Source organism: Eurytemora carolleeae, unplaced genomic scaffold (genome assembly GCF_000591075.1).
Source record: "Eurytemora carolleeae unplaced genomic scaffold, Eaff_2.0 scaffold1487, whole genome shotgun sequence".
NCBI classification, from domain to species: domain Eukaryota; kingdom Metazoa; phylum Arthropoda; class Copepoda; order Calanoida; family Temoridae; genus Eurytemora; species Eurytemora carolleeae.
In genome coordinates, this window is record NW_019397429.1 from 16620 (window position 1) to 29229 (window position 12610).

The window sequence follows — 12610 nt, forward strand, 5'->3', positions numbered from 1 at the left end:
AAACTCCGTATCCTACACAAACTCTCTATAATACACAAACTCTACCTTACACAAACTCTGCATCCTATACAAACTCTGTAAACTACAAAAACTCTGTATCCTACACAAACTCAGTATCCTACACAAACTCTATTTTACACAAACTCTGTATCCTACACAAACTCTCTATAATACACAAACTCTGTACCTTACAGAAACTCTGTATCCTACACAAAATCTGTATCTTACACAAACTCTGTATCCTACACAAACTATGTATCTTACACAAACTCTGTATACTACACAAACTCTGTAAACTACATTAACTCTGTATCCTACACAAACTCTTTTTCTTACACAAACTCTGTATCCTACATAAACCCTGTATCCTACACAAACTCTGTATCCTTCACAAACTCTGTATTCTACACAAACTCTGTATACTACACAAACTCTCTGTATACTACACAAGTTCTGTATCCTACTCAAACTCTGTATCTTTTACAAGCTCTGTATCCTATACTAACTCTGTATCCTACACAAACTCTGTATTCTACTCAAATTCTGTATCCTATACAAACTCTCTATAATACACAAACTCTTTACCTTACACTAACTCTGTAACTTATACAGACTCTGTATCCTACACAAACTGTATCCTACACAAACTCTGTATACTACACAAACTCTGTATCCTACACAAACTCTCTATAATACACAAACTCTGTACCTTTCACAAACTCTGTATCCTATACAAACTCTGTAAACTGCAAAACTCTGTATCCTACACAAACTCTGTATTCTACACAAACTCCGTATCCTACACAAACTCTCTATAATACACAAACTCTGTATCTTACACGAACTCAGTATCTTACACAAACTCTGTATCTTACACAAACTCTGTATCCTACACAAACTCTCTATAACACACAAACTCTGTACCTTACATAACTCTGTATATCTTACACAACCTCTGTATCCTACACAAACTCTTTATCCTTCACAAACTATAGAAATTCTAGAAATTAAATTAAAGATTTTAATTCAAATTTTGTTTCCAGTTGAACCATTGCCCGTACTAGGCAGACTGCTTGAAATCTACCAAAGGCAAGGCCCCCAGGAAATAGTTGGCCACCAAGGCAGCCAGGATATCAGCCTCCTCAACAGGAGGAGTTAAGATGCCCGGTATAGTTGCCCTCAGGGAGATCAGAAGGTACCAGAGCTCCTCATCTGTAAGCTCCCCTTCCAGTGTCTGGTCTGGGAAATCGCCCAGGATGTCAAGACCAACCTCAGATTCCAAAGTGCTGTTATCGGAGCTCTAAAGGTAGAAACCTTATAAATTATCGGGAGAAGAAGAATTTTTAAATAAAAATGCTATCTAATTTACGAGGAAAAACGGAGATTTCTAAGAATAGCACACTGATAAAATTAATATAGGTTCATATTTAAAAGGTTGGGATGTTTGTAAAATCATATTATCAACATGCTTGGAACTTTTAAATTTAATTTAATTTTAAGATTTTAATTCAAATTTTGTTTCCAGTTGAACCATCACCCGTACTAAGCAGATTGCTCGTAAATCTACCAGAGGCAAGGCCCCCAGGAAACAGTTGGCCACCAAGGCAGCCAGGAAATCAGCCCCCTCAACCGGAGGAGTTAAGATGCCCGGTACAGTTGCCCTCAGGGAGTTCAGAAGGTACCAGAGCTCCTCATCTGTAAGCTCCCCTTCCAGTGTCTGGTCTGGGAGATCGCCCAGGATGTCAAGACCAATCTCAGGTTCCAGAGTGCTGTTATCGTAGCTCTTCAGGTAGAAACCCTATAAATTATCAGGAAGGAGAAATTTTAAATAAAAATGCAATCTATTTTACGAGGAAAAACCGGAGACTTGGGTGAAATTAAGGCGCTAATTTATTTATTTTGGGAGTAAAATTATGGATTTTTTAATTATTGTTGATGCTCTGAGGAAAATAATGAAATGCATGAAAAAACAAGTATTTTCAGCTTTTTTCTTACTCTTGAGAATAATTTGGTTTGCCCTAATTTTGTTCATCCAACTCATCAAATTTCAACGCTAACTACTTTCTCTACAAATGACAAAATTACAATAATTTTGAAATGCTCTAAATTTATTTTGTGTTTATAAACTCAAAAACATAACCTTTACAACTGACCGTGAAATTTAAATATAGGGTGTACCATATTCAAATAGAATAGAATATATATTAGAGTGGAATTTACTAGAAAAAAGTGTAAAACGGCCATTTTGTTGTACTGTCTCCATACTGCAGGTGTACTTCACAGATTTGTGTACTTTAGGTGTACTTCACAAATTTTTCATTAAAATTTCAAAAAAAAAATCTCTTAAAATGAAGTTAGTTTAACTCATTTTCTGAATTTTAAATAATATTAGATTGATTAATGTTTCAATTGACAATAAAAATTCATTCATAATTTTCGAGATCCCAGAAGTGTTCTTTTGANCAGATTGTACTTTTTTTCGAAAACTATACGGATTGTACAGGTCTTGTTGTATACATGAGAAATGGTAAATGACAAATTACGAAGGAAATGAAAAAATGACAAGAGATTAGTAATGACAAAGAGACAATTAATGACAAAGAGGCCAGGAATAAATGATATTGTTAAGGGGTCCACTGATATTTCTGCTTTATTCTTACAAGCTATTTTCTTCCGAGCAGATGAGATTACTAAAGGGATTGCAACATTAACAGATTGCAGAAAAATTCAGGTAATACCCCCATCCTCAAGTTGTCTAGGGGATTGTAAATTTTTTTAGAATAATCTCAATTTATAGTGTCATGTCCCATTGACAATTTTACCCTTAAAATCTTTGCCAAAGCAAGAAAGAATTATGCTTGCTTTTGTGTTTTAAAGCTGTGAAATTTTCATTTGAGATTTCTATACAATAGTGACAAAGAAAGCTACGGAGAAATTATTTCTATGAAATAATTTTCAAGCTTGGAAAACAATGTATCTGTCACAAATTTGTTCTCATCTATAGATTTCAAGGGTTTCCATTATCAGATTGTAAAAGTAATTATAAGTGACCCTCCATTGAAGGTGTCTTGTCCTGTTAACAATAGAACCCTTAAAACAGTTAAATCTGGTATGATTAATGCATATATATGTAAGTTTTTGTGTTTGAAAAATGTATATTTTGATTTTTGATTCTACAAAAGTGACGGAGAAAGAAATAATGACTATCAAATAAGCTAGGAAAACTATGTATCTGTTACATTATTGTTCAGATAAAGGTTTTAAGGGTAGCATTATAAGTCTGGTGTATCCTTTAAAATTCAGCTAATTATCCTATCATTCATTATTCTACTTTTTCTTTAAATATTTGCCCTCAGTAAAACCTAAGTTCTGAAGGTCTGCTTAATTTTTTTGAATTGCATGAAATCAAGCTGTTTTTTACTGTTCAAAATAAAAATATAACATTTTATTTGATGTTATTATAATTTATTATTATATATTATTATTTTGTTTTGTTAAGACAGATAGAATAAGCTTGATAGAAGTGCCCTTGCTAATAAAGGATTAGGTGTTCTGCTTCAACCAATTAATGTTAGTTTATCATTTAGTTTATCATTCAGAGGAAGGGATGTTTATTTTCTTTAATCATTATCCCCCCCTGCTCTGAGTAAATTGAGTAAATAAGAAGGGTCATATTTGTTCAATTTAGAATTTGCAGAATTTGGAAAATTATTTTTGATAATTATTTTGCCTTTACTGGCTTGCCTGTTAATTATTTTTTTGTCAAATAACTTGAATGTTGACTTTCATTGGAAAGTTGTACTAAAAATGTTATATTTTCCTTCAACATAACTATAAAAAATTAAATGCTCCAATTTTTTAAAATTATATTCATAAATTTATTTTGTTAAGGGTATGGTCAGCATACCACCAGCTGAGCTGAGACACAGAGCACTGCGGTTAAATCCAGCTTGGTAAAGATCATCTCATTGCTGTTTTTAGAACCAAAATCCAAACAGTTGCCTCCTAAGTGTGACTTCTACCCCCCAACCCTCCTTATTGTCCCAATCCCCCACCCCTATAAATACCTTTCCTTATTCTCCATCCCCCAGAAATTCATTTCATTATTCCTCCCCCACCCTAAATATGTGACTGCTATATCCCACCCTAGCTATTCATTAAATACAAGTCTTGTATATACAAAATTTCCTAATCCCCCACCCCAATAAATGCCCCTAAATATATTGACTGTTTTATCATACCCTAGCTATTAATTAAATAAAGGTCTTGTATATACTAAAATTCCCAATCCCAACCCCAATAAATGTCCTTAAATATATGACTGTTATATCCCACCCTAGCTTTTTATTAAATAAAGGTCTTGTATATACTAAATTTCCCAATCCCCCATCCCAATAAATGTCCTTAAATATATGACTGTTATATCCCACCCTAGCTTTTAATTTAATAAAGGTCTTGTTGTAAATACAAAATTTCTCGATCCCCCACCCCAATAAATGCCCCTAAATATATGACTGTTATATCCCACCCTAGCAAATAAAGGTCTTGTTGTATATACAAAATTTCTCAATCCCTCACCCCAATAAATGCCCCTAAATATATGACTGTTATATCCCACCCAAGCTTTTTATTTAATAAAGGTCTTGTATATACAAAATTTTCCAAGCCCTTACCCAAATAAATGTCCTTAAATATATGACTGCTATATCCCACCCTAGCTTTTTATTAAAAAAAGGTCTTGTCGTAAATACAAAATTTCCCAATCCCCCACCCCAATAAATGTCCTTAAATATATGACTGTTATATCCCACCCTAGCTTTTTATTTACTAAAGTTCTTGTTGTATATACAAAATTTCCCAATCCCCACCCCAACAGGCGCGTACACAGGATTTTAGCCAGGGGGGGCAAGATTTTGCACGAAGCGTGAAAAATTTTTTTTTGGCCCCCCCTGGCTGTTTTTTGCCCCCCCCTGGAATTGATTTGTTCAAAAAGTCAATTAACACCATAAAAATACACCAAAAAGACTACATTTTTGGGTGTTCCTAACCTTATAGAGTCTAAAATTTATTCCTTTGCTCGAAAAACTAACTTTAACTTTTTAACTATAAAGGAATTGAGTCTTTGCCACAAACTCGGATTTTTAAAACCCAATTTCTTTAAAACCAAATGTCGTAGACCGTAGATATTTCAAACTATGAACTCTGGTGGATCAAACAATGTAAGTTTGAAATATGAAAGGTATGCATGATCTGGTTGTTGAGATATAGATAAACCGATAAGGCACATATTTTCACACAAATATGTGTGATTCAATGAAATGTTTTTTATTGAATAAATTTTTAACACATTAAAATGTTATAACTTAAACTTGAACACTTAAAACCTAATTTTGTTAATATTAAGGGGGGGGGGGCCCAAAGCGACAAAAATTAGCGCTTATAGACCTCACACTGTAAGCTTTTAAAGTACAAGGCCGACATCTTGGCAACAAGAGACATTTGACAGCAAATATATAAAGTGTAGGAAGGCAAAGTTAAAGTAAAAAATAAAACATGTTATAAGGATTGTTTATCGATTAAATTGCGTAGCTTTTGCTACATTGTAAAGAAATGAAAAAACTTTTTGAAAGGAATTAAACACTGTTGCTGTTGCTTTACCTTTTATTCATAACCTTGGTTCTAACCCTTGGGTTGAGTTCAAACCTCTAGCCATGTAAAAACCCAAGGATAGAACTCAAGTTTAGATGGGTTTGGGAGGGTACAGATATCTCGGATAATATCAGGTAGATAGGTAGATAGGTAGATAGGTAGATAGGTAGATAGGTAGATAGGTAGATAGGTAGATAGGTAGATGGGTAGATACGTGATAGGTAGATAGGTATATAGGTAGATAGATAGATATGTAGATAGATAGATAGGTATATAGGTAGATAGGTAGATAGGTAGAAAGGTAGATAGGTAGATAGGTAGATATGTAGATAGGTAGATAGGTAGATAGGTAGATTTGGAGATAGGTAGATAGGTGGATATGTAGATAGGTAAATAGGTAGACAGGTAGATAGGTAGATAGGTAGATAGGTAGATATGTAGATAGGTAGATATATAGATATAGGTAGATCTGATATGTAGATAGATGGATAGGAAGATGGGTAGGTAGATAGGTATACATATAGGTACGTAGATATGTAAACAGATAGATAGGTCAAAGTCAACCAGGACACGGTCCACACTGTTACAATGCAGTGAACTATCAACGCCAATACCACTGGGCGCGATCTCGGTAGCTATCAAACAAGCTATCAATCAGGCAGGCTCTAAATGCCACACAGGGACACAAGCGTAGCTACCAAACAAGCTATTAATCGAGCTCTAATGCCACGAAGGGACAAAAGCGTAGCTATTAAACAAGTTATTAATCGTGCTCTATATGCCACACACGGACACAAGCCAATCTATCAAACAAGCTATCAACTATCGCTCCCAAATTAAAGGGGACGATTTTCAACCTGTTTATCAAAACAGGGATTTCTTCAGTTTAGATTAGAATTGGGTCCTTAACCGCGTAATTACAAGTTATAAGCTGTTATATATAACGTAGTTAAACAATCACAATATGGGTATAGCGGAGTTATTTAAATCTACGTACACAGAATGGGTTAATCGCAATACATGATTTACATATTTACAAATGACACATTTAGCTAAATGAACAAGGTACAACGTAATTTACTATGGGCCTCTATATTTGCTACATAGGTAGAAAATAGATAATTAGATATGTAGATTGTATATATATTATAATTAAAGGGAAGATAAATATTTTCGAAATCATGTTTAATAATCTTTTGATCAAATCAAATAAAGGTCTTGTTGTATATACAAAATTTCCCAATCAGCCACCCCAATAAATGTCATTAAATATATGACTGCTATATCCCACCCTAGCTTTTTATTTAATAAAGGACTTGTTGTACATACAAAATTTCCCAATCCCTTACCCAAATAAATGTCTTTAAATATATGACTGCTATATCCCACTCTAGCTTTTTATTAAAAAAAGGTCTTGTTGTATGTACAAAATTTCCCAATCCCTCACCCCAATAAATGCCCCCAAATATATGACTGTTATATCCCACCCTAGCATTTGATTAAATAAAGGTCTTGTTGTATTTACAAAATTTTCCAACCTCCCACCCAAATAAATGTCCTTAAATCTTTGACTTCTATATCCAACCCTAGCTTTTTATTAAATAAAGGTCTTTTTTGTATGTACAAAATTTCCCAATCCCCACCCCAATAAATGTCCCAAATATATTACCCTAGCTTTATATTAAATAAAGGTCTTGTTGTACATACAAAATTTCTCAATCCCATACCCAAATAAATGCCCATCAATATATGACTGTTATATCCCACCCTAGTTTTTATTTAATAAAGGTCTTGTTGTGTATACAAAATTTCCTAATCCCCACCCCAATAAATGTCTCAAATATATGACTGTTATATCCCACCCTAGCTTTTTATTTAATAAAGGTCTTGTTGTATTTATAAAATTTCTCAATCCCTCACCCCAATAAAGGCCCTCAAATATATGACTGTTATATCCCACCCTAGCATTTAATTAAATAAAGGTCTTGTATTTACAAAATTTTCCAATCCCCCACCCCAATAAATGTCCTTAAATATATGACTGCTATATCCCACCCTAGCTTTTTATTAAATAAAGGTCTTGTTGTATTTACAAAATTTTCCAATCCCCCACCCCAATAAATGTTCCAAATATTTGACTGTTATATCCCACCCTAGCTTTTTATTAAATAAAGGTCTTGTTGTATATACAAACTTTCTCAACCTCCCACCCAAATAAATGTCCTTAAATATATGACTGCTATATCCCACCCTAGCTTTTTATTTATTAAAGGTCTTGTTGTATATACAAAATTTCCCAATCCCTCACCCCTATAAATGTCCCTTAATATATCCCACTGTTATATCCCACCCTAGCTTTTAATTAAATAAAGGTCTTGTTGTATATAAAAAATTTTCAATCCCCCACCCCAATAAATGCCCCTAAATATATGACTGTTATATCCTACCCAAGCTTTTTATTTAATAAAGGTCTTATTGTACATACAAAATTTCCCAATCCCTTACACAAATAAATGTCCTTAAATATATGACTGCTATATCCCACTCATATTTTTTTTTAAAAAGGTCTTGTTGTATATACAAAATTTCCAAATCCCTCACCTCAATAAATGTCATTAAATATTTGACTGTTATATCCCACCCTAACTTTTTATTAAATAAAGGGCTTGTTGTATATACAAAATCCCCCACCACAATAAATGCCATTAAATATATGACTGTTATATCCCACCCTGGCTTTTTATTAAATAAAGGTCTTGTTGTATATACAAAATTTCTCAATCCCCCACCCCAATAATTCCGCTAAATATATGACTGTTATATCCCACCCTAGCTTTTTATTTAATAAAGGTCTTGTTGTATAAACAAAATTTCTCAATCCCCAACCCCAATCCCCTATGCTGCGCGATCTTTAACATAAGTCTGAAATTAGCTTTTCTTTAAATAAAGGTCTTATTGTATATGAGAAATTGCCCCATTATGTTTTTAATTACTAAGATTACTAATTTTAGCAGTTAAGTTGAGCAAATTATAGACCTATCATGGCTTTTCTTTGTCAAGGGCCATACAGTCACCTGGGGGCGCTTTCGGCGAGGTTCCTGAGCTCTGTGGTGGCAGCTAAGATTTTGCTTATAATATTATCATCTCAGAGAGTATGGAGAGGGGAACTAATAGACTACCAAATCTCTAACATAACATTAAATACTTTGAAGGCTGTCAGTTCCGGATTATCGCGTTCCCTTCTCTAAACTCTGTATAATTCGGTCGGGAAGGACAGCATTAATATATCAAACCTTAAACTAAACGGCAGGGTTTGTCGGTGCAGCTTAACTTTGCCGCGTCAAGATATTAAATTATTGTAAACTGTTTTTTCTGAACGTCCGAGACTCATTTAATCAGATGGACGCAGCTTGGTTTTGCCGCGCCAAGTTATTAAATTCTCAGAAGCTGTCCCGCCCGCCTAAAAATACACCCTATTATAAATTCTATTCGCGGGAGACGAGAGAAGTGATCATTTTAACTAAAAACTGCACAACTAATGAATATTTACATTTTTAGTTCAATAGGAAAATACCTTAGATAATCTTCTTCTCTTTAAATTTGGGAAGGTCTGGAATTAAAATGTATCTAAATAGATCACTAAGCCTGGAACCAGTGGGGGAGGGGGGNTTGAAAACAAATCCGTACAATCCGTGCAATCCGTACAATCCGTACAATTTTAGGGTAAAAAAAAAATCAATCCGTACAATCCGTACAATCCGTACATTTTGGCCACCCTGTATACTTTGTATTTCAGGTATGTTTTCGATTGTCGTTTCTCTCTTTTAACTATGCAAATATTACTCAATACTGGTTCTAAACAAACACATTTGAACTTGATAATTTACTAGGATTTGTCTTTTCCAAATAATTCAAACCACTTTCAAAAATACTTTAATCAAATCTAAACTAATTTTTGATCAAATAACATAAAACTGGATTGTATTAAAAAGATTTAATACCTGATAGCTTAAAACATGTTTCATTACTTGACTAGATTAAAATCTCGATCTACGACTCGCCTCAAAACTTTAAGAGTTTTAAGGCAACCAGCACCTGAGTAAGGCGACTATTAGTTTTGATTTATAATCATCTTACTACAGATTCACGAGGAATAATAACCCTATCAGAACATGCGTAGTTTTTATCAGAATCCTAAAATTATACTTCCTCTTTCAGAATCATGTCATGATTAGTGATCTGTGAGGGTCCGGTAAAGTGATGGCGGAACGCCGTAATTGTTTCAATTCTGTACTAGGAGTTCAGTGCAAGGATCAGGCGCGCAGCATGTTCAAGGGATCCTATGTGTGCTCATATGTATGGGATAAAATCGCAGGGCACTTCCCCAACGTCCGCCAGCTAGCAGAATCAAACGGGATGGAGCTGAGGGGTCATTCAGAAGACAGAGACCTAGCTGATGCTGTGAGAGGGGACATGATAAAGGAACAGAAGGAGTGGTTCGGAGATAGAAACGTTGTGATAGATGTTAACAAGGAGTTGGGTAAATCGGTAATTACCACTCTGGAGTTATTCACTTATTTTGCCGACAATAACATATTCTCCCAAGCATCGATCATTTCGAGTGGTGGTGTTCCCCCCGTATTATAAGACATAGTGTCCACACATGAGTTAAAGATTTTATTACCCAGTCTTATATTCATGTTTCAAGATCATATTAACCAGTTTTTAAGACTCTCTTATTTGTTTATTTCCCAATTTTTAAAGCTTATTAGTCAGTGCCGTTTTTGAGTTTTATGGCTTTATTACTCAGCTATAATTGCAAATCACAGGGTTTTTACCAGTCAGATTAGTCCTCATGTTTCAAGATCATATTAATCAGTTTTTAAGACTCTATTATTTGTTTATTTCCCAATCTTCAGTGTCCTTGGAAACAAATCTCTGTCTTCACACCTCCAGGAAGTTTTTTTATTTTTTCTGTCCACTATCAATTTTTAAGTTTGGCTATGTATCATGTTTTTCAAGTTCCATTACTATATTGCTATTATTATTATTACTGATCCCAATTATTAAAGCCTAATAGTCAGTTTCGTCTTCGAGTTTTATGGCTTTACTGCTCAGCTATAATTGCAAATCCCAGGATTTTTTATTAGTCAGATTCACCCTCTTGTTTAAAGATCATATTAATCAGTTTTTTAAAAAAAAAACTCCATTATTTATTTATTTTTCGATTATCAGTGTCCTTGGTCATTTCAACTTTAAATTTTAAGCTTATTATTTATTTATTTTTCGATTATCAGTGTCCTTGGTCATTTCAACTTTAAATTTTAAGCTTGTTATTTGGTTTATTATCAAGTCTTCAGGGTCTGACTGCTCATGTATACCTTCAGGTTGTTACTTCCAAGCTCCAAGGTGCACACTCAGTCATATTTACAACTTGCAAGTATATATCAGCGGGCTATATTTTTCCTTATTATAAATTTATACGGGTTACAAGGCTCCAATTTGTAATTCCACTTTTTCTTTAAAACAAGGGGAGGAACACCTCGGTTAACAAGCTTTTAAAACCGGAACGATGAGGGCTTTCTTGACCAAACGAATGGGCAGTGATACAGCAGAATTGTTCAGTGCAGCTGCAGGTCTAACGGGTCGGGCCCAAAACCCGGAGTCCATCCTAGATGACTCTGGCGTCTCCCTCTCCGGAGAAACATCCACAGAGGTCAACAAGCTCAAAGAAGATCTCCGTAAGGAACAGAGGAAGGTGGCAGATCTGGAGGCTAGGGAGATAGCCCTCAAACAGGAGGTGGGGGACTTGAGGATTAAACTAGAAAATGCAATCAGAGGCAGGCCCAGCTCAGGAGATTTAAGCTCATCGACGGTTCTAGACATGTTGGAGCGGCAGCTGGAGGGCATGAGCATAGTGAACTCGGCTAAGCTCGAGAGGCTCATAGGTCATAAGTGCCTATGCGAGGACATTGACGCCCTAGGAAGAGAAGCGGAGGATGGAGAGAAGAGGCTGGTTGAGCTTTTTAGCGATATCTAGTCCCAGATTATATATTTATACTAAAATTTAACCACCGTGTTATTTTTTAATACAACTATCACGTAGCTATGTTAACACTATTTAACCGTACTATCTAATTATTTTTAAATATTTATAATCTAATAGTTCCGCATTACAAACAATAGCTTTAATTGAGTATTATGCTTAAAATGTTGTGCTGAGCCATCATATTTAAAACCATCCAATTGATAATATAGGCCTATTGAGTATATCAATCTTATAACATTGATTGAGATATGTCATTTTAACTATATTTATTTGTTTTTCACAATAATATTTGCCATTTTAACTATATTTATTTGTTTTTCACAATAATGCTTGTCATTTTAACTATATTTATTTGTTTTTCACAACAATATCTGTTTCAGATTTGAATGATATGAGAAAGGTGAGGTTTATGGAGGCCTCGGAGCAGACGATCAGGAACGAGTTGGCTAAAGTGAGAGAAGAGAACCAACGGTTAATTAAAAAAGATGAAGAGAACCAGTCCTTAATTAAATCTCTACATGAGGACTTCAAGTCGGCTAGGGAGGATATTAAAGCAACCCTGGTGATCAAGGAGAAGAACAAGGAGTTAATTGATGAGATCGCAAGGCTCAGGCTAGAGATTGGGCGAGGAACGAGCGGGAACATGGCTGAGCTACGTCAAAAGCTAGCAGATCACAAGCTGACTGAAACTCGACTAAGAGCAACCATGGAGCTGATGTCAACACAATTAGTTCAGGAAGATGTGAAAAACAAACAGCTAATTGCAGGATTGAATGAGATGACACGGCAGATCGAGGATAAGGGGAAAAACGAGGAAAAACGTTCAAGATTGTATGGAAAGATGAAACAGGCGTTCGTTAAAATGTGGTCCGAGTCGAAGAAGCAGAAAAAGAGCGGCAAGGTATCAGGAGA

The 12610-nt window shown here is 34.7% G+C and overlaps 1 protein-coding gene and 1 pseudogene across 1 annotated transcript; both read left to right on the top strand.

Moving 5' to 3' along the window:
• Positions 1-1160: 1160 nt before the first annotated feature.
• Positions 1161-4842, top strand: LOC111714240 (histone H3.2-like; annotated as a pseudogene).
• A 4526-nt stretch (positions 4843-9368) lies between these two features.
• LOC111714243 (uncharacterized) lies at positions 9369-11891 on the top strand. Its single transcript, XM_023489304.1, has 2 exons — positions 9369-10273; positions 11205-11891. Exons 1-2 carry the CDS (start codon positions 9910-9912, stop codon positions 11687-11689), a joined length of 849 nt encoding a protein of 282 aa, XP_023345072.1. The 5' UTR covers positions 9369-9909; the 3' UTR covers positions 11690-11891.
• The last annotated feature ends 719 nt before the right edge of the window (positions 11892-12610 follow it).

Excerpts from the sequence above, each read along its gene's own strand:
- LOC111714243 (XM_023489304.1), top strand. The coding sequence starts at position 9,910 with ATGGCGGAACGCCGTAATTGTTTCAATTCTGTACTAGGAGTTCAGTGC. Across the intron at positions 10,274-11,204 it reads AGCATCGATCATTTCGAGTG|CTTTTAAAACCGGAACGATG; the intron begins GTGGTGTTCCCC and ends TCGGTTAACAAG.